General features: G+C 56.7%; 9 protein-coding genes across 17 annotated transcripts; 4 read left to right on the plus strand and 5 right to left on the minus strand.

The window, feature by feature from the left end:
* Nucleotides 1–314: 314 nt before the first annotated feature.
* H257_15390 (hypothetical protein) lies at nucleotides 315–416 on the minus strand (the record flags this gene model as incomplete). Its single annotated transcript, XM_009843493.1, has 1 exon — nucleotides 315–416. The coding sequence occupies one exon, from the start codon at nucleotides 414–416 to the stop codon at nucleotides 315–317; it is 102 nt and encodes a 33-aa protein (XP_009841795.1).
* Nucleotides 417–1,294: 878 nt separating this feature from the next.
* On the plus strand, nucleotides 1,295–2,340 carry H257_15391 (translation elongation factor Tu). The gene is made up of 2 exons (XM_009843494.1): nucleotides 1,295–1,922; nucleotides 1,971–2,340. The coding sequence occupies exons 1-2, from the start codon at nucleotides 1,353–1,355 to the stop codon at nucleotides 2,241–2,243; spliced, it is 843 nt and encodes a 280-aa protein (XP_009841796.1). The 5' UTR covers nucleotides 1,295–1,352; the 3' UTR covers nucleotides 2,244–2,340.
* Nucleotides 2,341–2,373: 33 nt separating this feature from the next.
* H257_15392 (hypothetical protein) lies at nucleotides 2,374–5,476 on the plus strand. 9 transcript variants are annotated; one of them, XM_009843495.1, is made up of 10 exons: nucleotides 2,374–2,553; nucleotides 2,621–3,676; nucleotides 3,731–3,991; nucleotides 4,033–4,194; nucleotides 4,238–4,363; nucleotides 4,411–4,546; nucleotides 4,598–4,750; nucleotides 4,806–5,130; nucleotides 5,188–5,239; nucleotides 5,287–5,476. In XM_009843495.1, the coding sequence occupies exons 1-10, from the start codon at nucleotides 2,383–2,385 to the stop codon at nucleotides 5,332–5,334; spliced, it is 2,490 nt and encodes an 829-aa protein (XP_009841797.1). In that variant the 5' UTR covers nucleotides 2,374–2,382; the 3' UTR covers nucleotides 5,335–5,476. The 9 variants fall into 9 exon arrangements, with proteins under 9 accessions (XP_009841797.1, XP_009841801.1, XP_009841802.1 ...); XM_009843499.1 differs by having other exon boundaries at nucleotides 4,598–5,130; XM_009843500.1 differs by having other exon boundaries at nucleotides 4,033–4,363; nucleotides 4,598–5,130.
* Nucleotides 5,475–6,785, plus strand: H257_15393 (hypothetical protein). The gene is made up of 2 exons (XM_009843504.1): nucleotides 5,475–6,146; nucleotides 6,194–6,785. Exons 1-2 carry the CDS (start codon nucleotides 5,496–5,498, stop codon nucleotides 6,731–6,733), a joined length of 1,191 nt encoding a protein of 396 aa, XP_009841806.1. The 5' UTR covers nucleotides 5,475–5,495; the 3' UTR covers nucleotides 6,734–6,785.
* On the minus strand, nucleotides 5,475–8,565 carry H257_15394 (hypothetical protein; the record flags this gene model as incomplete). The annotated part of the gene is made up of 3 exons (XM_009843505.1): nucleotides 5,475–6,534; nucleotides 6,595–6,772; nucleotides 6,910–8,565. The coding sequence occupies 2 exons, from the start codon at nucleotides 8,563–8,565 to the stop codon at nucleotides 6,764–6,766; spliced, it is 1,665 nt and encodes a 554-aa protein (XP_009841807.1). The 3' UTR covers nucleotides 5,475–6,534; nucleotides 6,595–6,763.
* A 641-nt stretch (nucleotides 8,566–9,206) lies between these two features.
* On the plus strand, nucleotides 9,207–12,286 carry H257_15395 (hypothetical protein). Its single transcript, XM_009843506.1, has 2 exons — nucleotides 9,207–11,908; nucleotides 11,961–12,286. The coding sequence occupies exons 1-2, from the start codon at nucleotides 9,223–9,225 to the stop codon at nucleotides 12,131–12,133; spliced, it is 2,859 nt and encodes a 952-aa protein (XP_009841808.1). The 5' UTR covers nucleotides 9,207–9,222; the 3' UTR covers nucleotides 12,134–12,286.
* A 121-nt stretch (nucleotides 12,287–12,407) lies between these two features.
* H257_15396 (hypothetical protein) lies at nucleotides 12,408–21,321 on the minus strand. Its single transcript, XM_009843507.1, has 6 exons — nucleotides 19,360–21,321; nucleotides 17,498–19,309; nucleotides 17,313–17,447; nucleotides 16,653–17,264; nucleotides 16,468–16,602; nucleotides 12,408–16,412 (listed from the first exon to the last, which is right to left on the minus strand). The coding sequence occupies exons 1-6, from the start codon at nucleotides 21,247–21,249 to the stop codon at nucleotides 12,462–12,464; spliced, it is 8,535 nt and encodes a 2,844-aa protein (XP_009841809.1). The 5' UTR covers nucleotides 21,250–21,321; the 3' UTR covers nucleotides 12,408–12,461.
* A 1,278-nt stretch (nucleotides 21,322–22,599) lies between these two features.
* Nucleotides 22,600–23,979, minus strand: H257_15397 (hypothetical protein). Its single transcript, XM_009843508.1, has 3 exons — nucleotides 23,428–23,979; nucleotides 23,074–23,385; nucleotides 22,600–23,027 (listed from the first exon to the last, which is right to left on the minus strand). Exons 1-3 carry the CDS (start codon nucleotides 23,839–23,841, stop codon nucleotides 22,638–22,640), a joined length of 1,116 nt encoding a protein of 371 aa, XP_009841810.1. The 5' UTR covers nucleotides 23,842–23,979; the 3' UTR covers nucleotides 22,600–22,637.
* Nucleotides 23,980–24,242: 263 nt separating this feature from the next.
* On the minus strand, nucleotides 24,243–26,185 carry H257_15398 (hypothetical protein; the record flags this gene model as incomplete). Its single annotated transcript, XM_009843509.1, has 3 exons — nucleotides 24,243–24,534; nucleotides 25,181–25,769; nucleotides 26,173–26,185. The coding sequence occupies 3 exons, from the start codon at nucleotides 26,183–26,185 to the stop codon at nucleotides 24,243–24,245; spliced, it is 894 nt and encodes a 297-aa protein (XP_009841811.1).
* Between the last annotated feature and the right edge of the window lie 33 nt (nucleotides 26,186–26,218).

The following is a 26,218-nucleotide window of genomic DNA, read 5'->3' on the forward strand; positions in this document are numbered from 1 at the left end:
GATGAAACCAAATACGTTCGAAAGTGGCGCTCCCTTGGACGCCACGGCAGCACAGTAGCGATCAATATTTTTGGCGACCAACTTCTTGTTAAAAAACAACAGCGATCCCCACCGAGCGTACAATTCGTTGACGAGGTGTAAAAAGATGTCGCACAGAGAGGAGCGTGATCGGCCAAAGGTCTTTGTCATGGTGTGGAACCGCACAGGAAACGCCAAACGGCCCAACAACACACACATGGCCTCTTCTCGGTGTACGCGTACGCGTTTGGGTGTGATGATGACAGCAGGTAAACCCAGAACAAAACCCAACTCCTTCACACCAGCGATGTCAAAGCGATAGTCGAGGATGGCAGTGGCATTCGTTGTTGCGTCGAGGTTGAAGCGAATGGCTGGAATGAGTGGTCTTTCGATGACATATGCAGCGATCAGTGCATGTAGGGTGGCTCGTTGACGCGCTGTCTTGGCAAAGGGGGCAAGCTCCATGAGGTTACGCTGTGTGATTGACATGGTCGCAATGTGGCGACACCAACACCCAACGAATATATCCGAATAACTTCTTTAACCGGAGGCAGTGCAATGACACGGATGAGGATAAGTTGCGAAACGTAAATTATTTTGTCATTATCATTGTCCTGAAAACGATATTTGTCGAGATTGTGATGATGAGGGTAATGTAAAGATGAGTTGCGAAACCTCTCTATTGTAACTAAAGGATACGGTTGCAATGAACGACTGACTGTTCGCCCTTGACAATGGGATGTCCTCCTGGTTCTGCTACGAGCGCACAGGGTTGGTATTCATTAACTAGTACTAGTAGCAACTAGTAGTAATAGTGACCCTGACACCAGATCTTAATCGAGATTGGTGACAACACCGACTCCGACGTCACGCGATCCTTCTTGGATGGTAAACGTGGTGGATGTGGGCGTCAGCTCCACGCCTTCGATCAGGGTCACATTCACTTTGCTCGAGTCATCAAGCATGATCATGTCGACTCCTTCCAGGAGCTCGATGGTGCCGATGAAGCCAGGTTCAGTTCAGTTGAACATATCGGAGTTTACCATTCCATGTTAACCTACAGCAAGTACTTATAAGAGCACCCGCGTTGGAGAGGCTCTAACACTGTCTTTTGACCCTCATTACTGATCGCGGTAACATTAACGTTTGTTTAACAAGGTGACCATTTTTATTGTTAGTTTATCCTACTACGTACTATAGTTCACTCGTTGAAGTTGCGCATTGTATTAATACGTACAGTACTATTAATATTAATAGTACTACGTAGTACTCATTTGCGATCTTTTGTGCTTGTTTTGTCATCTTTGAATTGCCTCCTTCAAGCCCACCCCATCATGGCATTGCGCATCTGTACCATCGGCCATGCCGACCACGGGAAAACCACGTTGTCGTCTGCCCTGGCCCAAGGACACAATAGCTCAGTGGCTACCCTGGACAAGAGCGGCCTCTCCTTTGAGGCGACTCGCTTCCAGTACGAAACCGCCACCCGCCAGTACGACCACGTCGACTTCGCAGCGCACAACGACACCATCAAGTACTTTGTGACGAAAGGACCCGAACTCGATGCGGTGATCCTGGTGGTGTCGGCGACGGAAGGCCCGATGCCGCAGACCCGCGAACAAGTCCTCTTGGCGAGCCAAGTAGGTGTGCCGTCGCTCATCGTGCTGCTGAACAAGACTGACCTGGTCGACGACGATGAACAACTGGAGCTGGTGGAGATGGAAGTACGCGAACTCGTGAGCCAATATGGGTTCCCTGGGGACGACCTCCCCGTCGTTCGCGGGTCGGCGCTTAAGGCCGTCGAAGGCACCGACAAGGAGACCGTGGCCGCGCTACTCCGACATCTCGATGCCCTTCCTCAAGGCAACAACGCGCGCAACCATTCGGGCAAACTTGCAGTGCATGTATGCTTCCATGATGCTCGGATGGATGTCTCACTTGATGTGTCCTAGTTTGAATCGCTAGTGTACATCCGAACCAAGGAAGAAGGCGGGCGCCACACCCCGTTCTTCAAAGGCTACCGACCCTTGTTTAACTTCTCAGGAAAGGCGGTCATCGGCACTATGGAACTCCCGGAAGGAGTCGACATGATCATGCCTGGTAACTCGACCAAGATGAACGTGACTCTCATCGAAGGCGTGGAGCTGACGCCCACATCCACCACGTTTACCATCCAAGAAGGATCGCTTGACGTCGGAGTCGGCGTTGTCACCAATCTCGATTAAGATCTGGTGTCAGGGTTACTATTCCTACTATAGTAGTACTAGATAATGAACACCAACCCTAACTTGACAAACCGATCACATTAAGTGCACTATTATGATCGATATCATTTCATTTCATTGCATCCAGATGAGAAGACGTATGAATACGAAGGACGGAGTGTACCTCGTGTTGGATGGGCTCATTGGGACTACCCACGACCGCATCTTGTACACGTACATGTACCAGCAAGGCTGGGAACCTCTGTACTCCATTTTGGCCGAGATCCACAAGTACACTACGTTGCCTACGCGCACCGAGCGTCAAACCCATGTATGAGTGTATTGTAGCTCCTACTCCGATATCGTTGCTTACTGCATGTGTTGTGATCTACCGGTAGGCGGAATACATGGTGGAAACCTTCCTCGTCCATCCCGATGCCGTCGTGGTGGCGCATCTACACCTCACGGACGACGAATGCTTCCAATCCGTGGTCCAGTCGGTCGTCGATGCGGTCGCGGACAAGACATGCACGTTGGACATGTGGAGCTCGTTGGACGGTCGGTTGAAGCGAGCGTTGGATTGGAGTGGGTTTTTCAAATCCGACATGTTTGGGGACCTCTGCAACGCGATCCGCGAGCGGCACCCCATGACCCTGCACGATGTCCTCGGCGACTGCGACGCCACGCGCATCCGGTACCTGGAGCTGTACTTGCGCGAGTTCCACCACCCCGGGGGCGTGAGCAACCTCCTCTTCTGGGTCGACGTCCAAACAACGTTCCTTCCCCTCGTCACCACGCAACCGGCCTCGTCGTCGTCGTCCTTCTCCATGGCGCGCTTCGAGGAGATCCAAGTGACCGTGCGCCGCCTCTTTAACGCGTACCTGGCAGACAATCCGAGCGGCGGGACGGCCACCGCGGTCCCCGACGACACCAAGAAGGACGTACTGGCGCGCATCTTGCTCTACCAGGGCGAGCCGTTCTCTCCGCCGCGGTATGCGACACTGTTCAAAGCCGCGCAGGACCACGTGTGGCGGTGGCTGGCGTCCAAGATCATGCCCAACTTCCAAAACTCCATGCTGTACATCCAGTGGATGGTCGAAGTCGAGCGGGTGCTGGCGGACCGGCACCTCCACCGCGCCTACGAATCCGTCGCCTCTCCATCTTCGCCTCACAAACCCCTCAAAGGCACCCTCGTCCTCCCCCTTCCTTACGCCTCCAACCGACTCCCATCATCTTCCAAGCCTCATCCAGACCCCCCCCTTCGCCCAACATTCGCCAACACGTTCACAAGCCCCCTCCCACCGTCATTAGAGCATGTGCTGACGTTCTCCATCGCGCCACAGACCGACGGCTGCGGCGCCTTTGCCGCGTCGATCCATGACACTCCTGTGCACTTGGAGTGGCATGCCAGCTGGAGTCGGGAGGTTGGACCCCCTCCCATAGATGATGTGCAGGTAGGTACCCCCCCCATCTCGTCCACCATCTGGTATGTTGAGTCCTTTACGTAGTCGTACTGTGTGGATTCTCGTCAGCCCCTCGTCGTAGGCGCTGCCTCTTCCACCTCCACGCATGGCTTTCTGCTGCACGATTCCGCCGCCGCCATGGACCTCCATGGCGTATGTGTGACACAGTGGGCGCCTCTTCAGTCCGACCCGACTGGACCTACGGTGTACCTACCAACCATCACAGCGTTCCTCGCTCGGTCGTCGCTGTGGCACCTGCGAGCCGACTTGGTAACTGCTGCCAGTGAGGTTCACGCCCAGTCCCAGGTACAATTCAGTTGAAGTACCCGTGTTAAGGCTAGTTTGAGGCCGACTGGACGGCAGACACGTGGCAGCGTGTTGTGGCGGCAGTCGCCCAGCCGAGTCGGCTGTACGAGCTCACGCCGCGCTTCCGCGCTTTTACGGGCATGAGGCAGTGGGGATCGGAATTTGGAGGTCTGCGGCGACTCGTGGCGCATCTCCACCTTCAAGTACATCAGAATGTCCTTATACTGTACTACTACATGGTGGTAGAACGTCGTCGCAGCGGCCACGGCGCTCCTCGTCGGCCATCGCGTGTATGTGATCGCATCGAGTCGAAACGTGCTGTACGAGTCCACGGAAGCGCTTGTAGCTGTGTTGACTCCATTGAAATGGCCGGTAGAATGTCCAGCATGTCGGCATCCTGTGAGTGGGTTGATGTATAGTACACGTACGTCCCGTACTGCTGCTCCATGCCGCCGACCAAGACGGAGTTCCATCAGCATTCTCCCTTTTGCATTGGCGTGGAAGGATCGATTCAGATCAAGCGGTCGCCGCAGGACGCCGCGACACACCACATTCGTACATGCATTGGACCTTCCAGAAGAGACATCGGATTGAAGATGTATGTAGGAAGCAGCCTGTGCAACCTCACGCGCGTGCATGCAGTGGTCCGCGACGTCCGCGGCGTGTGCTCCGCCGATGCCGTGGCGCGCGCGGTGCTTGTAGACTTGGATCATGACGAAGTGTATGTCCCGATCAAGCAAGAGTTGCCGGAACCCCCGCGTAGGATTGTCATGTTGATGAGAGAACGGGGGACTGATTGATGGGAGGAGGGTAGAGGGACTCGTGCGTGCGCTCGAGTTGGCGTGGCGCGGGGTGCTGCAGCCTCGCTTGGCAAAGGCAGACGAGTGCCGGTTCACCGGACCGACTCCTGTCCCCTCTGTGGACGACGGCGTGCTGGTTGAAGCCCATCACGACGAGGGACTGAAGACAAGCATGGCCGCGTTCCTGGAAGCCATGTTCGGTCGCGTCATGGACTTTGTTCGGTCATATCCAAATGATATTGATCTGGGACAACACAAACCCGCGATTCCGCTCCAAGGCGGCGACGGCGAGACGTGCACGTCCTTTGCAGTGTTTGACGTCGACGGATTCTTGGCCGCGTAAGTCCACAGCGATCGGCCCCTTCATGTATCTGATGAAACATGTCGCGTACGTAGACACATGGAGTTGGGATGCCGCGACTTCTTCCGCCAGGTCTTCGCCACGGAGGTACGTCACGTGCTCGAAGCGTCGGCGGGGGTTTGAGGAATGTGTAGATGTTTGGAAATTATTTGGAACGGCAGCTGCGGCGGTTTCAAAAGTAGCCAATAGAATCACGTTGAAGGAACCAATCAAATTGGGCAGTGTTGAGGTTAGCCAATAGAAGGCGTTTCCATAAATCAATGACGAGAATCCAATTGACCAATCAACGAGATGCGAAAACTCCTGCTTGAACGATCTTCTTTAAAAAGGATTGTCCGTCGACATGATGATGGCTTGCCAGTTGATGTCCCGCGGCATGGAGATCTTCACACCACTGCCGCTGCGGACGTTTGTCCCCACCGCCGTCCATATCCCTCACATGGAGACCAAACCCATCCACTTCTGCATCACCCTCCGCTGCGTCGACGATGGCATCTTCACGTTCTTGGTCCATTGCGAGCAATTCGCGTTCCGCAAGTACCTTCACTTGACGATCAAGATGGCACGAGCTCTGCTGCATCGCCTGCAAGCGTCTCCCGAGAAGCACGATGTCGGCCATCTCCATCTGCCCCATCCCATCTATGCCCGCCTGCTCGTCGGCCGGCGCGACACCGCCCAGCTTGTCCTTCGGCTACTCGAGATCGTGTTTGACAGCCCGCGCATCCTCGCCGACCCCATTCTCCATGACGCGTTTGGACTGACGGTTCCTGAAGCCGACACACTCTTGGAAATCACGTTCCTCATGCAGGTTTGGCGGCAGCGAGAAGCTCAGATCCGACATAAGGCGCTCCGCCGCGTGCGCGCGATCGTTCATGAGATGCACCGCCACGACTGGGAGTATGCGAGCATGATGTCGCGCCTCCTGCATCTCCGTCAAGCGTGCGACTGCAACCATCCCCTGCGGCTACCGCTTCTCGTGTATGGCCACGACATGGTAGGATATTACTTCCTTCCTCGACTTAATGACACAATCGACATTAGGAGTATCATGTTGTCTTGCCAAACTATGCTTTTCGTGTCCACCGACCTGGACATGTCGTTGGACCCGGTGGAAAACGGTACTTCTACCTCCACCCCCTTCCTAGTGACAACGGCGGCATGGTCCTCCTCGATCCGTCCGGAGGCTTCCCCCTCGCCAGCATCCACCTCGACGGCGACGGTGTCCGCATCCATCGAGCAGTGCCCACCTGCACCACCCACCGAGACGTGGCCGAGTCGCCGCTCGTCCATGTCCTCACTGCCACCCGCGACAAGACGTCTATCGCATTCGAGCAAGTCGCGCTTCCCGGACTAGCCTTCGGACTCACCGACCTCCGCGCGACCTACATGACGCAGGAGCACCACGAGTTCATCTTCACCGCCGTGGACACGACGGACTTTACCTTCTTTCTCGGGTCCGGCACTGCTGCCGCCCGACGTCACGGCGCGCCGGCCACGTACTCGTTTGTAGTTCACCCTGGCCACGACAACGTGCTGGTGATCGCCATGTCCATCGCTCTCACGCTATTGGGCGAACGTTGACAATGGATAATATTAGTATTATTCGTACTATTATTGCAACTTGTTACTGAGAATGTATGGTTCAAGGCCGACAGAACAAAAAAATAATATCTCAAATAGTATTCGTATTTAAATTTAGCCGGACATGTCGAAATTGCCCCGAAATTGCCCAGAATATCGCAAAAGTCGTCTTCGACGGCGGCGCCCATCTGGTGTGCGGACGCCTTGCGCTTCTGCTTGCGCATGGCCTTGGCTTTCCGCCGTGCGAGGAAGGCCGTGGGGATGTTGAGCGCGTCCTCCTTGAACTTGGGCCGGACCACGCCGCCCGTCTGCACGGACGCTGCGTCGTCGACCTCGTCGTCGTCCGACATGCCGAACTCGTCATCATCATCCGAGTCCATCCCGCCAAAAACGGACGCCGCCTTGGGCGGCTGGGTCACGGCCACGCTGCACACGGGTCCAATGTCCATGCCATCCTCATCCTCGTCGTCGTCGTCGCCTTGCATGTGTTCGGTCGGGTTCAACGCGGCCAGGTCAAAGTCGTCGCCAAACGATTGGACGATCGTGGCGCCGACGTCCAGCCGCGTGTCCTTGGCGGCAGGGGGCGGCGTGAAGAACGGGATCTTGCCGCGGTTCCAGTCCTGGAGGATGTTGCGCGCCACGGCCTTGCGGTCGGGGATGCCGCCTTTGGCGAGCTTGCCTTGTTTCTGCGCGAGGTGGACAAGGAACTCGATCGTGTCGTTAAAGGGAGGGACTCCGTACAGCGCCTGCAGCTGCGCCTTGGAGCATCGCTTGAGGATCACCTCGATGGCCGGGACGGGGTCGTTGAACGCTTCGGCGTTGACGCAGTTGCGCAAAATGAGCGCGTCCGAGTCTGTCGAGTCGAAAACGATGCCGGGGCAGTCGATGAGCTTGATCTTGTTGTCCAGATGGATCTCCTGGATGACTTTGGTGTGCCCGGCGGTGGAGGACACGCTCGCGGCCTTGGTGCGCTTGAGCGAGTTGATCACACTCGACTTGCCCACGTTCGGGTACCCAATCACCCCCACCGTGATGGACGTTTTGATGTTGTTGCTGCGGCAGTAGTTCTTGAGCAGCTGCATGAGGGGCTCGGTGCCCACGGCGCGGCTGCCGGCGATGACCTTGCCGTTGGTCTTCTCGCCCTTGCCGCCGCCGGACGAGATGTTCTTCTGGTCTTGGGTAGACGCTTTGAACGCGATCGTGGGGTAGAACGTGCGTAGGTGGGATAGCCACGGCTGCAGCACCTCCGGAGGCACGAGGTCGATCTTGTTTAGCACGAGCACGACCTTTTTACCCTTGGTACGCATCAAGTCCTCCATGTCCACGGTGCGGCATCCCATCGGGTCGCGCGCGTCCAAGATCTCGAGGATGACGTCGGCCCGCTCTACGACCTTTTTGAGTTCGCGCATGTACGCCTTCCGGGAGTTGTCGTTGAGCTCCATCGTCTTGACGAACTCGTTCGCGTCGGCACTGGCTTGGCGCTCGCCTTCGGCTTCCGCGAACGTGCTGCTCGCGTCTGCGGCCTGGCCCACAAGAGACTCGAGGCTCATCTTCGTGTTGGTCAGGTTCGACGGGAGGAGGGTGTTCCCGCGGTTGCGGTTTACCAAGTTCGCTCGCAGCTCTTTCTGCTTCAACTTCATCTGCTGCCGAGCAAGGGACTTGGCCGCAGAGAGCTTGGGCGGCGCCACGCCTGGTGCAACGACGTGCTTGGTTTGCTGGTTGCGGATGGCATTGTTCAGGACTGACGAGGACGCGGCGTTGGCGCTCTTGTTGCGTCGCTTGACCTTGGCTTCGTTCCGCCGAGACTGCTTGTCCTGTTTGTTGTTTGCCATGGCTGTGAAAGTGAAAGGAATTGCCACAATATGCAGAAAGCAGCAAGTTGTTTGAAATACGTTTGAAATACGAAATGGTACAATTTATGGTTGAGTGCAAACATTTAAAAACCTTTTCGTACTCATTCAAATTATACCAACGATGGTTCGTCTCCAATGATTTGATTGCACGACGCTGATTGGGTAACCGGGATAGTCATAATATGTCACCACAATGGTGAGTGATTCATGGTGTCTGATTGTACACTTCCTAAATATTTCAATCATTTACAGATATTATAAAACCATACAATCTATTCACAGTGGATTTGGCATATTTGGGTTTTGGATATTTCAACGATGCACCATTCTGTTTTGCTGGTGGTCCTATGTACTACTTCAATGGAATATCTAAGGTCAAAGTGGATATGCCTCTATGCAATGGAACTAAAGTGGGAAAAAGAACGACTTGCAGACTGCAGTGATGTGTGAAATACCTCGTAACTGACTATAACACGCCGAAATATTAATATTAATTATTGTTACACTTCGAAATAGATTGCATTTTAGCCAATCAGCGTCCACCACATCATGCAACGTGTCTGAGGTCGTGAATGTTTCCGGATGACAGTCATGGGTGATATCCGGAAACATTCGAGCATTATTATCCGAGCTACGATGGCGACGCCGAGCGAGAAGAACTGTACGATCCTTCTCTTCTCGGGGGTGGAGAAGGGTGGCGCGCAGCCCCCCAGCCAAGACGATGTCCTCAAGGGCCTGGAAAGCGCCAAGATGGACGACAAGATCCGTGCACTGAAGGCCGCCATTGTCGCGCTCTTGAGCGGCGAAAAGCAACCGCGCGTGCTTATGCAGATCATTCGTTTTTGCAGCACCAAGGAAGACCACCAGTTAAAGAAGCTGCTCATGATCTACTGGGAGATTGCGGTCAAGTACGACGACCACGGCAAACTCCTGCCCGAGATGATCCTCGTGTGTAACGCGCTGCTCAACGACCTCAACCACGCGAACGAGTACGTCCGCGGGTGCATGCTTCGGTTTCTGTGCAAGATCAAGGAAAAGGAGCTTCTGGAACCCCTCAAGGACGCGGTCAAGGCCAACCTCGAGCATCGCCACTCGTACGTGCGCAAGAACGCGGTCATGACCGTGTACACCATGTACAAGACGTTTGGCGACGCGCTCATCCCCGACGCCCCCGAGCTCATCGAGCGGTTCATCGTGACCGAGTCCGACTCGAGCGCGCGCCGCAACGCGTACCTGATGCTGTTCGACTGCGCGGAGACCGTGGCCGTGAACTTTCTCATGAACTCGATGGACCAGATCCAAAAGTTTGGCGACGGCTTCTCACTCGTGATTCTCGAACTCACCCGCAAGGTGTGCCGCGTGGACCCGGCCCAGAAGGCTCGGTTCATCCGATGCATCTTCCAGCTACTGCAGTCGTCCTCGGCGGCCGTGAGCTACGAAGCGGCGTGGACGCTCGTCACGCTCAGCTCGGCCCCCACGGCCGTCCGCGCCGCCGCCAAGACGTACGCGGGTCTTCTCAACTCGCAGAGCGACAACAACGTCAAGCTGATCGTGCTGGACCGCCTCGCGGACCTCAAGAAGCATCACACGAAGGTGCTGCAGGAAGTGCTCATGGACATCCTGCGGGCCTTGTCTTCCCCGAACCTAGACATTAGCAAGAAGGTGCTCGACATAGCCATGAACCTCGTGAGTCCGCGCAACATCGACGACGTGGTGGGCCATCTCAAGCGGGAAGTGGTCAAGACCCAGGAGAAGGGCCGCATGGACAAGGCGGCCGGCGACGACTACCGCAAGCTGCTCATCCGGAGCATCCACGCATGCGCCGTCAAGTTTCCCGACGTCGCGCATCAGGTGGTGCATCTGCTCATGGACTTTCTCCCGTCGGATGGCGCCATGGACGTGGTGCTGTTTGTCCGGACGATGTGCGAAGCGTATCCGGATCTGCGCCCGAGCATCGTGCACAAGCTGATGCTGTCGCTGCCCGACATCCAGACGGCCAAGGTGTTCCGGGTCGCGCTGTGGGTGCTCGGCGAGTACGCGTCCGCCCAGCCCGCCGCCGACACGGCCGTGCACCGGGTCGTGGAGGCGGTCGCGGCGGCGCTGGGTCCGCTCCCATTTGCCGCCGACGCCCAACCAAGTCTGCCCGTCGGCGACAAGAACCACCCCGCCAAGCCCGTGACCAAGAGCGTCGTGCTGGCGGACGGGACGTACGCGACCGAGACGTCGTACGCCGTGGCCCCGATCACGGCGGCGTCCGCGGCGGGTCTCACGCTGCGCAAGCTGATTCTGGCCGGCGACTTGTTCCTCGCGTCCGCCGTGAGCTCGTCGTTGACGAAACTGGCAGCCCGCGCCGTGCTGCAGGACCCCGAGAGCGCCGCGAACGGCCCCGTCAAGTCGCTCGTGCTGACGGTGCTGCGGTACATCGCATCGTTTCTGCTGTTGGACGCGGACGAAGACTCGAAGCGCCGCATGCTTGTGTGTGTGCGCATCCTCACGGACCCGTCGTTCTTTGACCGCGTCGCGCCAGTCTTGACCAAGGACTGCCGCGCATCGTACCGGACGCTGCTGGACGAACAGACCGCGTCTGCCGCCGCGTCCGTCGACGGAGACGCCGACGTGCCGCAGGTCGAAGTGGACGACCTGATCAGCTTCCGCCAGCTCCGGGGCAAGAAAGCGCTCGGGTCCACCGACATTGACATTGACGACGGCGCCGACCTCAGCCGCGCCACGGACGGCCCGAACGAGTACAGCGGCAAGCTGCGCGCCGTGCACCAGCTCACGGGGTTCGCCGACCCAGTGTACGCCGAGGCATATGTGACAGTGCTCGCGTACGACATTGTCGTGGAAATCCTCGTGGTTAACCGGACCCCCCACACGCTCAACAACTTGAGTGTGGAGCTGACCCCCATGGGCGACCTCAAGCTCGTGGAACGGCCCGTGTCCGTCACGATTGGGCCGCTCGACACGCGAACTATCCGCGCCAACATCAAGGTATCGTCGACTGAGACGGGCCACATCTTTGGCACGATCGTGTACGAGTCGGCGTCGGGCGCCGAGAAGACGATTGTCAACTTGAACGACATCCATGTCGACATTATGGACTACATCGTGCCGGCGGACTGCGCCGACTCGCACTTCCGGAGCATGTGGGCCGAGTTTGAGTGGGAGAACCGCGTGGCCGTCAACACGGACATCACCAACGTGTTTGCGTTCCTGCAGCACATTGTGGACAAGACCAATATGCGGTGCATGACGCCGACGGCGTCGCTCGGGGGGGACACGCACTTTTTGGCGGCGAATCTGTACGCCAAGAGCATCTTTGGTACTGGTTTCCGTTGGGTTAGGATGGGGATTCATATATGATGTATGTGTAGGGGAAGACGCGCTCGTGAATTTGAGTGTGGAAAAGCTGGACAAGGGCAAAATTGCAGGGTACATTCGCATTCGAAGCAAAACGCAAGGGATCGCGCTGAGTCTGGGCGACCGCATCACGGCCGTGCAGAGAGGCCAAGAGGACCCGAACAAGAGAAAGAAAATCGCAGGCTAAGTGTCGTCTTTAGTACATATGATGAAGCTAACAACATCACAAGAATCCATGCCAAGTATATGATCCACATGCGAATCTCTTTGTGTGTTAGAATCGATCGATAGATTTAGCAAATCAACACAAAAGTCCACATTTGGGGTAAAAGGACAGTATTATTATTATTATACATAGCCATACAGCAGAGCGACTTTGGTGAGCTTGGCTATGATCTCGTTCCAATGGTTGGTTTGTAAAAGTGGCTAATATAGAGTAAGTAGCCTCAACCTTATAACAAGGACGAAAGCAGATTATTTACATATGAATGAATGAATATATATGTATATTTTGGTTAGTTGATCTTGAAGAACGGGGACCACAATTCAACCGTGCCGGCCAAGACGCAGCAACCCTGCACTTCTTGCAACTTGGGGCACGCGGTGCCGCCGTACGCCGGCTGTCGGGTGGCGCACCTCGTGCGGTACTGCTTGCCGAACGCACACACGCTCCATGCCGTCCAGTCGCTGACGACGCAGTTCACAGGGTCGCACGGGGCGCTCTCGGTCGTGGCCGGGCACGCCTTGCCCCCGTATAACGGGAACGTCTTGACGGTAATCTTGCGGGTCTTGGTGCCGGTGCGCGGGTTGCAGGCGGCCCAGGGCGACGGGGGATTCATCACGCAATCCACGGGGTCACAGCTCTTGGTTTCCGTCTTAGAGCCGCACTTGGCGCCGTTCCCCGTGGGCGCCACTTCCACCGTGCGCACGCGGGTTTGGTTGCCCTTGACGCACGCCCCCCACGCACTCCACGCGCTCAGCTTGCAGTCGATGCCAGGGCACGGCTGGGTTTCAGTCGTCGCGCCGCAAGCGATCCCCCCGTACGTGGCAGGCACGAGCACGCTGCGAGTCCGCACGCTGGTCGCGGTGGTGGATCCGTTGCACGAACTCCACGCCCCCCACACCCCTAGCAGGCAGTTGACCGCCGGGCACTTCTGCGTCTCTTTGAGAGGTCCGCAAGCCACCCCTCCATACCGGGGGGCGACGAGGACGGACCGAGTGCGGGTCTGATCACCGTATTCATTGCACAGTCCCCAGGACGTCCAAGGACTCAACTCGCAGTTGGAAGATGGGCACGGCTGTGATTCAGTCGTTGGCCCGCACGCCGCTCCGCCGTACTGAGGCGCCACGAGAATCCGACGGGTGCGCGACCGCTGTCGGATGCTGTCGTTGCACTGACCCCACTCTGTAAACGGACCCAGTTGGCAGTCCACGGGGGAGCAAGGGGTCGATTCGACCTGCGAGTCGCAGGCGTGGCCGCCGTAGAGAGGCGCCACGAGAATTTTGCGAGTGCGCGTTCGCTGACTAGTGACGGCGTTGCATTCCGACCAGATGCTCCAGTAGTCCAAAAGGCAGTGCACGGGGTCGCAACTCTTGGTCTCCGTGAGGCCCGGACAGAGGAGCCCTCCGTTGGCGGGGGTCGTGACCACAGTGCGGGTGCGGATGCGTTTGCCGGCGCCGTCGCAGGTGCTCCAGTCGCCCCAGTTGCTGACGGCACAGTTGACGGCAGGGCACCGCTCGGTTTGGATGAGAGGGGGACACGCTCGGCCACCGTACAGAGGTGGTGTGATCACGGTGGCCGTGCGGGTGCGCGAGTACGAGTTGGGGTCGCACGAGGACCAGGAGCTCCAGTCGCTGATGATGCAGTTGACGGGGGCACAAGGGGCGGTTTCAGACAGGGCCGGACAGGCAACTCCTCCATCAGACGACTGCCGGGTGACTGTCCGGGTTCGGGTTACCAGCTGGGTATTGGCATCGCATGTCGAGAACGCCGACCAGAAGCTGACTTGGCAATCGATGGGGTTGCAAGGCTGGGATTCTGACAGACCCGGGCAAGGGGTGCCGCCGTTTTCGGGTGGCGTTTGAACCGACCGCGTCCGGGTGCTCACGGCCTTGGTGCCGTCGGTCGGATTGCACGTGGACCACGCACTCCAGTCGGTGACGACGCAGTTGACCGGGGAGCACGCGACGGTTTCGACCAGGTCAGGACAGAGCTTGCCTCCGTTGAGAGGGGGTTGAGTGACCACCCGGCTGCGAGTCTTCTTGCGGGTCTCCAAGCAGCAAGCGGTGAACGACCCGAACGGACTGACGAGGCAGTCGACGGGGGGACAGGGAGTGGTTTCTTGCAGAACTGGGCAGGGGGTGCCGTTGTACAGCGGCGGAGTCAGCACCGTCCGCGTACGAGAGCGGACGTTCGTTGAGATGTTGCACTCGGACCAGCTAGAGTACGCAGACACTTGGCAGTTGACCGGGGCGCACGCTTTGGTCTGAGTGGTTTCGTCGCAGGCGCTGCCTCCATTTTCCGGCAGCACGAGGGTCTGTCTGGAGCGTTGCTGGGTGCCCGTCTTGGCGTTGCACTGCGTCCAGTCGCCCCAAAGCCCCAGTTGGCAGTCCACGCGGGGGCAGAGTGCCGATTCCACCAAACTCGCACACGCCTCTCCGCCGTTCGCGGCAGGGACCTCAACGGACCGGACGCGGGACTTCATGTTGGTCACAGGGTCGCACGCACTCCACGCCCCAAACGCACTGAGTTTGCAGTTCTGACGCTTGCACTCGAGGGTGTCGACGGTAGCCTCGCACGGCTTGCCTCCATATTGGGCAGGCGTCAGGACGGCGCGGGTGCGCGTCTGCAGTTGGGTGCTCAAGCTGCACTCTGAATAGACGGACCACGGACCCAAGACACAATCCACAGGTTCACACGGCACCGACTTCACCAGGGACGGACAGGGGGTGCCTCCAAACTGGGGCTCCGTCACCACTTGGGCGAGCCCCTTCTTGTTGCCCGTCGCCGGATCGCACGCGCCGAAAGCGTACGATGTGATGACGCAGTCCACAGGGTCGCACCGGCGGGTATCAATGCCGGGGCCGCAGGGGGCCCCGCCGTTCTGCGGGGAGACGGTGATGGTCCTGGTGCGCGATTGCAGTCGACTGGTGTAGTCGCACTTGGACCACTCTGTGTAGGAAGACTGCTGGCAGTGCACCGGGGGACAAGAGTCGTACGCGATCAAGGTGTCACATGGCTTGCCATTGTACAGCGGAGATACGACGATGGTGCGCGACTTTGGCTTGAGTTGGGTCGTCACGTCGCAGTCGCCGGTCGTCCATTCGCTCAACTGGCAATCCACGGGCTCGCACCCCTGGTTCTCGGTGAGGCCGGGGCACGACCGACCGCCGTTGAGTGGCGCCACGTTGATCGTCCGGGAACGAGTGCGCAGACCCGTGAGCGGATTACACGCCGAATAAGCACCCCATTCCGACACTTGGCAGTGCACAGGCTTACACTCTTGGGTTTCGACCAAGTCTCCACAGGCTTTGCCCCCGTTGGCTGGAGGTGTGAGCACGTTGCGAGTCCTCGTCTTTACGCCAGCAGCAAGGTCGCACTCGGACCAAGTGTACCACGCTTCCATGACGCAGTCTTGGGCCGGACAAGGGATCGTTCGAGTCGTTTCTTCACACGGAGTTCCCCCCCATTGGGGAGGGGTCAGCACAGTTCGAGTTTGGGTTTTGACTCGCGTCAGAAGATCGCATACTGACGGCGCCGACCAGCTGCTTAGCTGGCAATGCACCGGAGTACACGGCTTGGTTTGGCTCAGGTCGGGGCATTGGGAGCCGCAGTTTTGCGCTGGGATTCGAACGGTTCGAGCGCGAGTCTGGACGGGGGACGTGGCGTTGCAGCCGACCCAGGCCGACCACTCGTTGACGACGCAGTGCACGGTCGGGCAAGCAACCGTGGCCACAGTCGGTCCACACTCGATTCCTCCATACTTGGCCTCGACAAGAACCTTTCGCGTCTGCGTTCGCACTTGGGTGGAGCAGTCGCACGGCGACAGAGGCGTCCACTCAGAGACCTCGCAGTTGACCTTGTCACAGGGCGCCGACTCCACTAGACTGTCGCAGGGGATCCCAAAGTTGGCTGGTGGGGTGACGATGGATCGGGAACGCGACTTCGTTTTGGTCGTAGGATCACATGTCCACGGCCCAAAGTCGCTGAGCTTGCAGTTGACGGGTTTGCAGTCCTTGGTTTCCTCCGTGGGTCCGCACGGCACCCCCCCGTTGATAGGAGGCGTCTGGATGGTCCGGACGCGGGTCTGCTTGGCGGTCGCTTGGTTGCACGAGGACCAGGCGCTCCACGGAGCCATGACGCAGTCTTGCGCCGGGCAGGGGGTGGTCTGGCTGAGGGGACCACAGGCTTTGCCCCCCCACATGGGCTGGCGGGTGACGCTTCGGGTTTGGGTCTTCAGGTGCGTCTAGAATACGTACATACCATCAGGAGAGTGTCAAAGGAGTCATCTGATGTCGTACAGTCAGATCGCAGGCCGACCACGCCGACCAGCCACTCGTTTGGCAGTCCAGTGGATTGCACGCCTTTGTCTCGACCAACGAAGGACACTCCCTGCCACAATTCTCAGGCTGCGTTGTGACCAATCGAGTCCGTTTCTACATGCAATGTTAGTGTACAAGCTACATTTGAAAGGGAACGAGAGAACCTGCACGGCGCTGGGGTTGAAATTGAGCGCGTCGCAGCCCGACCACGACGAAAAATCGGATACGACGCAGTTCACCGCCGGACAGGGCACCGTGGCTGTGAGGGGTTGGCACGGGCTGCCGTTGTACAGCGGACTCGTGACAATCGTGCGGGTCTTGGTTCGGATGCTTTTGGAGCAGTCGCAGTCCGACAGGGGGCTCCACTCGCTGAGCACGCAGTTGACAGCGTCGCACACAGCCGTCTCCGTCAGCACCCCACACGCGTTGCCTCCATACGCGGGTGCCACTTGAATCGACCTGCTGCGGGTCTTTTGGAGGGTTGTGGGGTCGCATACCCAGTCGGAAAAGTCCGAGAGTTGGCAGTCTACGGGCTTGCAGTCTTGGTACTGAACGAGGTCGGTCTCGCAGGGGGCGCCGCCGTACTCCGCTGGAAGCACCACACTGCGCGTCCGGGTCTTTCGCTGGGCGGACAAGTCGCAGTCCGACCATTCGGACCACGTCGAGAGGACGCAGTTGCGCGCCGGGCATGCCTCTGTCCGAGCCAACGACCCACACGCGGTGCCATTCCAGTACGGACCAGACACGACGGTGCGAGTTTGAGTTTTCAAATGTGTCTAGAATACCAAAATGTCGTTCATACTTAAACGACAGTGAAAGTGTACCGTCAAGTCGCAGTCAGAGAGTTCGGACCAAGGACTGACGATGCACGGCTCCGGCACACACGGTTTGGACTCCATCAAGTCAGGACAAGGCTCGCCGCAGTTCTGGGGTGCCCTAGTAATCACCCTCGTTCGCGTCTAGAATGCAAATCATCAGCTTTGTCACTAATTCACAGGAATATGCGTACATATTTCTCGTCCTGCGGGTTGAGTGCTGCCTTGTCACAACCAGTCCATTCTCCAAAAGAGGTGACTTCGCACTGCACAGGAGGACAGCTTTCTTCCGCTTCCAAGTCGCCACAAGCTTGGCCCCCGTACCGGGCAGGGCGTAAGATCTGGCGGACCTTGGTTTTGGTGTTGGTGGCGCAGTTGCACTGGGAGACGCTCCAGTCCGACAGTATGCAATCAACTGGTTCGCACTTTTTCAGATCCAGCAACACGTCGCACGGCAACCCGCCGAACTTGTTGACAGTGATCACCTTCCGAGTTCGAACGCTAGTAAATGTGACGGGGTCGCAGTCCGAGTAGCTCGAATACGCCCCCAACACACAGTTCACGGGCAGGCACGCGTCGGTTTTGATCAGGTTCGCGTCGTCGCACATCGTTCCTCCGACGTCTGCGGCTCGGAGGACCGACCGGGTGGCGACCCGCAGGCCAGTCTTTTCGTCGCAGAGGCTCCACGCCGACCATTCTGACAGCTGGCAGTCGGTGGACGTACACGCCTGGGAGTCGACGAGCTTGCCACAGGGGACGCCGCTTTGGAGGGCGGCCTGCACGATCTGCCTGGTGCGTGTTTGGAGGTTGTTGGAGCACGCGGTCCAATTAGACCAGTCGGTAAGCACGCAGTCGACAGGCGTGCAGGGCGCCGTCTCTTCGAGCGGGAGGCACGACGTACCCCCGAAGAGCGGCGGCTGCAGCAGAGTTCGGGTGCGCTTCTTTTGCTGGTTCAAGCACGGCCCAAAGTCCGTCCATTTGGACACTTGACAGTCCACGCCTCCGCACGGCAACTGGTCCGTCAGGCCCGGACACGGCGCTCCGTCTCCCACCGTGGGGACTGTGACCTGCCGAGTACGCGTCCGGAATCCGGTGACGGCATTGCACGGCCCAAACACACTCCAGTCGTCCACTTCGCAGTCTGTGGTGGGGCACGGCTGCGTCCGGACGACGTCGTCGTCACAGGTGGTACCGTACGTCACGACGTACCGGGTGGACGTTTGAACGTGCGTGGTGTAGTCGCAGGTGGACCAGTCACTCCACTGCGATAACTCGCAGACGGGGAGGACGGTGCAGGGCTTTGTTTCCACGTGGCCTGGTTCACACTCGTGGCCACCATACAGAGGCTGCTGGGTGATCGTTCGAGTCCGCAGCGCCGAGGTGCCGTCGCAGAACCAGTCGGACCAGCCCGTTTGCTGGCAGTCCACAGGGGCACACGCACGGAACTCGACATCTTCGGGGCAGTCCTCCGCCTGCCCGACACGGCTGCGAGTGCGCATTTGGAATCCGTCGGCTTGGCACACATCCCAGTCCCCCCACTCCCCCATGACACAAGGTCGGGTGCAATCGTCGAAAAACGAGGGTATGCAAGGCGTACACGACACCGTGTCGGTCAACGGCGGGCATGCAGCAGCCCCGGAGTTCTCCAACACTAGCCGGGAGCGAGACTTCTGGCCATTGGTGCAAGGTGAATACGCGCTCCATGCCCCCACAGAGCACGGTGGTGGGCGGCAAATGTCTTCGTCCGTGAGGGGGGCGTCACAGGGGGCTCCGCCGTTCGAGGGGGGCGTGAGAACCGTCCGGGTTCGGGTACGTCGGTTGTCCTTGCACGCCGAAAAGGCCGACCAACCGCTCACCACGCAGTCCACTGGAACGCACGGCTTGGTGTCGGTGAAAGACCCCACACAGGGCTTGCCGTTGTCGAGAGTTCCGCTCTGGATCGTTCGCGTGCGCGTTTGCAAGTGCTTAGCTGTATCGCATTCGCCCCACGAGCTCCAAGTTCCCCACTAACAAGTCATATATAAGAATAGAAAAGTAGGTGGCTGCTGTGACGTACTTGGCAATCTTGGGGGGTACAGGCCACAGATTCGGTCAAGTCTGGACAGAGTTTTCCGTTGTAGCGAGGCTGGCCAGTGACTTCCCGCACCCGCGTTCGAACCCCATTCATGCAAATGGAAAACTCCCCAAACGACGTGACCGTGCAGTCCACTGGCAAACACGCGGCCGTCTCATTCAGTTCCGGACATTGGGCACCGCCGTTTTCCTCGGCGCTCTGGATCTGGCGTGTCCGCAACCGCGTGCCACGAGAATCGTCGCATGCTCCGAACTCACTCCACTCGCTCACGACGCAGTCTTTAGGGGGGCACGCCACCGTCTCGACGAGGTTGTCTGGGCACGGCTCCCCGTCGTCTTGTGGTTGCGCTGTGATCTCTCGAGTTCGCGTGCGCAAGTGATATGTTAAGTCGCATGTACTCCACTCGGTCCACGGAGTCACGACACAGTTCTTGGGCTCACACGGAGTGGTCTCCACCGTGGACCCGCAGCTGTCCCCGCCGTACAAACTAGGCTGGATCACGTGGCGCGTCCGCGTACGGACCTTCCGGTCGATGTCGCACGTTCCCCACGCGCTCCAATCCGTCAGCGTGCACGGCACAGGGTCGCAGTTTTTGGTCTCGGTTAAGTTATCACAGGGCTTGGCACCGTTGCTGGGCTGGGTGAGGACGTACCGCCGACGAGTTCGCAGGCCGGTCGACGCGTCGCAAGTGCCCCAGTCGCCAAAGTCGCTCAGCCTGCAGTCCACGGCGTTGCACGGGACGTCGTCGACAAGGGGACCGCAGGGGGCCCCGCCGTTGAGCGCCGGGCGGAGGACAGTCCGCTTGCGCAGCGTCAGGTCGGTTGGGATTGCTGACGAGTCATTGTACGTTTGAATGGCGGGATCGCACGCCCAAGCACTCATGAGGCAGTCTTCTTTGAGGCAGAAGGACGAGTCCACGAGTGGGGGACACGCCGCCCCGCCGAGTGTGCTAGGGACCAAAATCGTTCGGGTCCGCGTTTGAATGAACGTGTCCGGATCACAAACGAACGGCGACCAAGCCGACACGATGCAGTCCTTGGCATCACACGGACGGCTGTCGACCAGGTTGGACGGACAGGCTTTCCCCGTTCCTTTGCGAGGCGTCATCACGCTTCGAGTGCGTGTCTCACTGCCCAACGAGCAACTCGACCACGGTCCCCATGGCCCCACTACACACGCCTCGTTAGTCGGTGTGGTGCAGGCCCGGGTGTGTAAGCACGCGGTGCCGCCCCCTCTGGGGCACTTTTTGATGCGAACGTCGCGGTCTTGCCGATTTGTTTGCGTGTTGCACGGTCCCCAGTCACTGAACACGTCGAAGACGCAGTCCACTCGGCGCTCCACGATGACGTTCCGCGTCGGCTCCAACGTGCACGGCAGCGTCGGGTTGTCCTCCAGGACCTGCGTACTCGTCGCCCCCACGAGGCCGTACGGTTCTAGCGCGCCTTGGTCCCAATTGGTGATTTCGTACGTCGCCCAGACGCATCCCGGCCGCGCGATCGGCTTGCATGGCACGATCTCTGGAATCGTGTCTCGCGCGGGGTCCCCCGTGCACGGCACCTTGTTGGTGTTGACCTTGATGACTTCGCGGTACGCCATCTGAAGCCCCGACGGCGTGCAGACACCCACAGGCGTCGGAGGCTCCAAGCACACCATGCACCCTTCGGGGGGATTATAGTCCCACAACAGCGTCGTCTCGCACTGGTACGGCGGCGACGTGGAATTAGACGGCCAGAGGATCGTGGCGCGGTCCGTCATCACTTGGGTGAGGAACTCCTCGGGGGTGTTGAACACATCGCTGTGTTCGAACGTGAACGAGTCGAGTTGGCTCCCCGACACCGCCGACACGACCAGCACGGCCCAACGTACTCTCATGCTGGTGGCAAATTGTCGACTGTGTCGATGATGACTCTACTACCTTCCATGTCTATCAACAGTAAAAACGGCTGATAGCTAGAGTGATGGGCAAGCTCAGCATACGCATGCGGAAATCTTCGACGGTCGAAACGCCAAACTCCCAATTGATTTCGGTTGACGAACATTTATATGTTTTGGCAACAACAAGGGAATTGATTTGGGATTGCAATAGCCTTGTTGGGCGGTGCCATGGTCGTCAAAGGAAGGATTTGCCTCGAGTTGTGAATATAATATGAAAGTAGGATAAAGTGCAACGAAACGTGTTAAGGAGATTGGGAGCTGCTAACTCGCTAGTTCAGCAGCATACGAATGTGGAAATCTTCGGCGGTCGAAACGCAAAACTGCCCGATTGATTTCAGTTGCACGAATAATCGAACACGCATGTTTTGATAACAATAGGGGAATTGATTTGGAGCTGTATCGCCCTCCTTGTTGGGCGGTGCATGGTCGTCAAAGCCAGATATTTGCCAGTGTTTGAGATGTGTAGTAGTCGTGAATTTAAGATTAAAGTAGGCATAAAAAGTGATAAGGAGAGTGGGTGCTGCTACTACAGTGGGATGCAAAAGGTTATAACCACTTGGTTTTTCTTGATTGTTTTTTTGCTGGCTGTGAATTAAATTAAGCTGAAAGGATGCATAGATTTGTATATATAAAATACACATTTCTAGCTTTGAAGCATGTCAAAATTAGAAAATGTCAGTGAGGAATGAAAAAAATAAAGTTTTACCACCGATGCGAAAGGTTATAACCATTTCGAGAGTTGAGCGATTGAAATGATACAATGTATTCATGGCTTAAAATGTTCAATTTCAATGTTCGTGGAATGTATTCTGCCGCGTTCTTGTTGAAATGCAACTTCAGTTCTAAACTACTACTTCGAGGTAGGAGCTTAATATCCATGGATACATTTGCTTTGGGGTCTCAACCGTTCTGCTCTCGAAGTGGTTATAGGCTTTCGCATCGGTGGTAAAACTTTATTTTTTTCATTCCTCACTGACATTTTCTAATTTTGACATGCTTCAAAGCTAGAAATGTGTATTTTATAAATACAAATCTATGCATCCTTTCAGCTTAATTTAATTCGGAGTCAACACAAAACAATCAAGAAAAACCAAGTGGTTATAACCTTTTGCATCGCACAGTACAGTATGTACTGTAACTTGCTTATCCTTCAACAACTCAACCATTAAAGTTAAATTATCGAAGGATACCTACCATAAGATATTTGAGATCTTTATGAATCCAATTTTAAAGAATAAGATGCATAATGTTAAAGATCGCTGATGATACTGACAGTGACTTGTGCAATCCATATGCAAATTCAAAATTCGTGTTTACGCCTTGGATTATGCTGGCAAAAGTAGCAGTACGAGCGCAATTCCAAGCGCCAACCTCCACCACTGTCGAACATTAGTCGGTACAGCAGGCGAAGTCTGGGCTGGAGCTTGGGGAACCTGCGTGGTGGTCGCCGAGCCGTCGGCAATAGGGAAAAGCGTCGGGGATGAGCCAGACCGCACCGCGGTGTTCCCGTCCCCGCCAACCGGAGTGTACCCACCCGTCGTGAGGTACGCCAATTCCGGCTTGAGGTTTCTGGTAGCATCAAACAGTCCAAAATGCGCTTCCACTGTGTCGATGACCCCTTCTTGGGCAATCTTCCACAGGTCGTCGAAGGCCGTGAACATGAAATACTTCAACTCGGCCGCGGCGGCAAACGCTGCGAAGTTGGCCACGTACGTCTAGACCACGTTGTTCAGCAAGTTACAGAGCAATGCAAAAACGTACGGCTTGGTTGATTGGACTCGCCACAGACGCCTTGGTGTTAACGCCGGCGGAAGGCCAGCCGGTCTCCCCGATCAGGACCTCCTTGCCGTGCGCCGCGCCGACCAGGGTATTAAACTTGGTCTTGAACGAATTGACAGCCGCGTCGACGTCGACTTGCTCCCAAAACGGAAAGGCGTTGGCCATCACGATATCCACAGCAGAAATCACCTGCGGGTACTCTAGTAGCGTGTCCAGCACGTCTGTGATGGACACGGGAAACGTCAGCTGCTTGGAGCCAAGGTACGTCTTCACTGCTGCAAAGTAGTTGATTGCCTACAATACATGTGAAGTGCTAGAGTAGTGAGATATATATACCTGGTCGGGGGTGATGTCCTTGCGGTACAAACTTTCGCTGCCAACGTGAATGCCTTCGATGGAGTTGTCCACAACGTTGTTCGTGACGAGCGCGTCCAGTGCCGCCAGCTCGTTGTTCAAGGACGACTGGTTGTTGGACACCCACATGCCGAGCCAGATGCCGAGCCCCGCCTTCTTGGCCGCCGTTGTGACCATGAAACCTTGGTTGCAGTCCACCAGACTGAAGATGCGCACGCGGGAAGCCACGGTCGCGATGGCCACCATGTCTGTGTCCACTTGGGCTTGGGACTTGCACCGATTCGGGTCCCAGTCAGGTCCCTGACGCGAGTTGTAGTTGACTCCGTAAAGCTTAAAGTCGACACCATACACAGCTGTGCAGAGCACTGCAAGAAAAGGCCACCGTCGGCTCATCATGGAAATATTGCGAAGTGACACGAAGCGATGACGTCTGTGCGACTTCACTTAAAATAAGTGCCGTCAAGATGACGTCCTTCGAATCCAAGGCTATTCTTACACTACGGTATTAATATACAATGGAAGTTTAAGAGCTATTGCACTCCTACAGAGTAGACAAGGTCAAATTGCCAACCTTGATCATTATTCAAGCTACTTTGAGGCAGGTCATACATAGAAGGGCACGTAAGATTTGGACTTTGGTGATATTTTGCGGTTTTAAGTTAAGATTTTCGCAAAACGAGGGAGCCCGACACCGAGATATTTTGAATCCCGTTCGTGTAAGTGACATATATCAACTTTTAAACTTCACCACGATCGCATGTAAAATGGAGGAAAGTTCTATCACTTGCATCCTTCGCCTATATCGAGGGTAACTTCTCCGCAAACACCCGAAACCGGTATTCGTCAAAGGCGGGAGCCGTGGGGCAAGGCTCGTCGTTGAGACGGCACGCGACCTTTGGAGGCGCTTCGTGCAACTCGCGGCAGTTCTGCAAGTCGTCCAAGATGACTGTTTTGACGACGCCGAGCACAAACACGTTGGCCGCCCGCACGTCACAGTGAGCGACTCCGACGCTGTGCAGTTCGTCCAGCGTGGCTCTGGCTCGGGCCTCAATCACTTTTCGGCCGCTGAATGCGGCCACAACGTATGGCCTACGCATGTGATCGTGACGGAAGTTTGACGTGCTGCACGTGGGCGGCGCTATATACATATATATTATATATATTTTTATTATGAAATCTCTTTAGACAGGACTGGAACCTATATTAAATAACTGGGAACGGTGTGGAGATGCTCTTATTAATAGCTCTACATTCTAACCAATTGAATGCGTTGCATCGAGCCCACATTAATTAACATGCGCCTTACTCCTTGACCATTTTGCGGTTAATTTCGAAAAATATTGGGTTTTTGGGACACCCGGTGGGGAAGATATGTCCCATCTGATGTCCCGATATCGAGTTGGGGCATATTTGGGGATGCGGTGGAGATGCTCTAAGAGCAGTTATCACCGAAATCTCCCTAATTCTTACTGTAACGTTAGTTAATATCCAAAACATGGATCCGATCACCTCCACATACATTATTAGCTTTCATTATACTGGAGGTTTGGCATCCAAAACGCAGTGCATAGGCGCGGGCTTGTGATCTTCTGCGACGGAACTCAATGAAGTTGTCCATGCTTGCTGGATGTTATGGCTTCTTCAATTTTGTCGCAAGTGATGTACGTGTAGGCCCCAACGACACCCGGATGCCGGTGGGGTCGACGACGGACAAAATGATGGCTGCGGTACGTACAGTACGTAGTCTTCGTTGGTGACGTATGTGGCATTCTTGATATGATAGACGGACATTGTCGCAGTGTAGGCTCCGTTGAAAACGTTGTACAATTTTTTGCCCACTTTAATATTCGGCTCGGCTTTCATCCACATTTCGCTCGTTTTGAACTGCGGAGCGGCTTTCATCCACGCCTTCGACACCTGGGAGACCTGGGCCGCGTTCGCCGGGGCTTGGAGTACCTTGGCCGAACTGGAGGTAAACCTTGTGGCAATGTTGAATGCAAGCACCAACGCCGAAACGACTTGGTCTTTGATGGCAATGCTGCAAAGGGCGGAGGATTTTGCGGCCCCCATGCCGCACTGCACCCACGAGGGAGGAGGAAGGCCCCAGCACACTGGGCCGACACCCGTGTAGCTGGGTTTGCACTTGGGGTAGCACAGGCCTGCGTCGAGATCTTCGTTGGCAGCGCACGTGCCCAACTTAGGCTTCCCAATCGTGATTTTCTTGGTACACGACAAGTCCAACCGGGCGCCCAAGCCAAAGGACCCGCAGTCGGGGGGGGGGGTCGACAGATACAACAGCCAAACGAAGTGTAGCCCGGCAAGCACTTGGGGTACACAACCAACCCCAGAGTATTCCGGCACTTATCGTATCTGAAACGGGGGTGTCCCAGCCTTGAGGCCTTGGAAGAGGGGTCTTGCCGACGGAAACAGGCTCGGGACAGAATCTAACGAGGTGGCAAAATATTTTCATCGTGTTCGGGTTTGCGAGACATATTGTACCCACTCATAATTTTATCTTTGGCCAATGAACCAATCAAAGCACATGCCACACGAAATCGGCATGTAAGCACACACGGAAACTATGGGAAAACGTTCAAGAAATCTGGATACCGTTCAGCCAAGTTCAAGCAAATGTTCTTTCCGTAACCCTGTAGCCCCGGGACTTCGTCCTAGGACTACCATATACCCCCCGCTTCAGTACCTATGATTCTCCGGTTGGACCTGTACCGGTTTGGAACATATCGGCCAATCACGAACATGTTCATGGTTCAGG

This window comes from Aphanomyces astaci, assembly GCF_000520075.1.
Source record: "Aphanomyces astaci strain APO3 unplaced genomic scaffold supercont1.69, whole genome shotgun sequence".
In the NCBI taxonomy this organism is placed as follows: domain Eukaryota; phylum Oomycota; class Saprolegniomycetes; order Saprolegniales; family Verrucalvaceae; genus Aphanomyces; species Aphanomyces astaci.

Coding starts and splice junctions, on each gene's coding strand:
- H257_15391 (XM_009843494.1), top strand. CDS start 1,353: ATGGCATTGCGCATCTGTACCATCGGCCATGCCGACCACGGGAAAACC. Junction 1,923..1,970: donor CGGGCAAACTTGCAGTGCAT/GTATGCTTCCAT, acceptor GATGTGTCCTAG/TTTGAATCGCTAGTGTACAT.
- H257_15392 (XM_009843495.1), top strand. CDS start 2,383: ATGAATACGAAGGACGGAGTGTACCTCGTGTTGGATGGGCTCATTGGG. Junction 4,364..4,410: donor TGACTCCATTGAAATGGCCG/GTAGAATGTCCA, acceptor GTTGATGTATAG/TACACGTACGTCCCGTACTG. Junction 4,547..4,597: donor CGCCGCGACACACCACATTC/GTACATGCATTG, acceptor AGATGTATGTAG/GAAGCAGCCTGTGCAACCTC.
- H257_15393 (XM_009843504.1), top strand. CDS start 5,496: ATGATGATGGCTTGCCAGTTGATGTCCCGCGGCATGGAGATCTTCACA. Junction 6,147..6,193: donor TCGTGTATGGCCACGACATG/GTAGGATATTAC, acceptor AATCGACATTAG/GAGTATCATGTTGTCTTGCC.
- H257_15395 (XM_009843506.1), top strand. CDS start 9,223: ATGGCGACGCCGAGCGAGAAGAACTGTACGATCCTTCTCTTCTCGGGG. Junction 11,909..11,960: donor GTACGCCAAGAGCATCTTTG/GTACTGGTTTCC, acceptor ATGTATGTGTAG/GGGAAGACGCGCTCGTGAAT.
- H257_15396 (XM_009843507.1), bottom strand. CDS start 21,249: ATGAGAGTACGTTGGGCCGTGCTGGTCGTGTCGGCGGTGTCGGGGAGC. Junction 19,310..19,359: donor GTACCCCCCAAGATTGCCAA/GTACGTCACAGC, acceptor ATGACTTGTTAG/TGGGGAACTTGGAGCTCGTG. Junction 16,413..16,467: donor GGTCGGCCTGCGATCTGACT/GTACGACATCAG, acceptor TACGTATTCTAG/ACGCACCTGAAGACCCAAAC.
- H257_15397 (XM_009843508.1), bottom strand. CDS start 23,841: ATGATGAGCCGACGGTGGCCTTTTCTTGCAGTGCTCTGCACAGCTGTG. Junction 23,386..23,427: donor AGGACATCACCCCCGACCAG/GTATATATATCT, acceptor CATGTATTGTAG/GCAATCAACTACTTTGCAGC. Junction 23,028..23,073: donor CGAGTCCAATCAACCAAGCC/GTACGTTTTTGC, acceptor AACGTGGTCTAG/ACGTACGTGGCCAACTTCGC.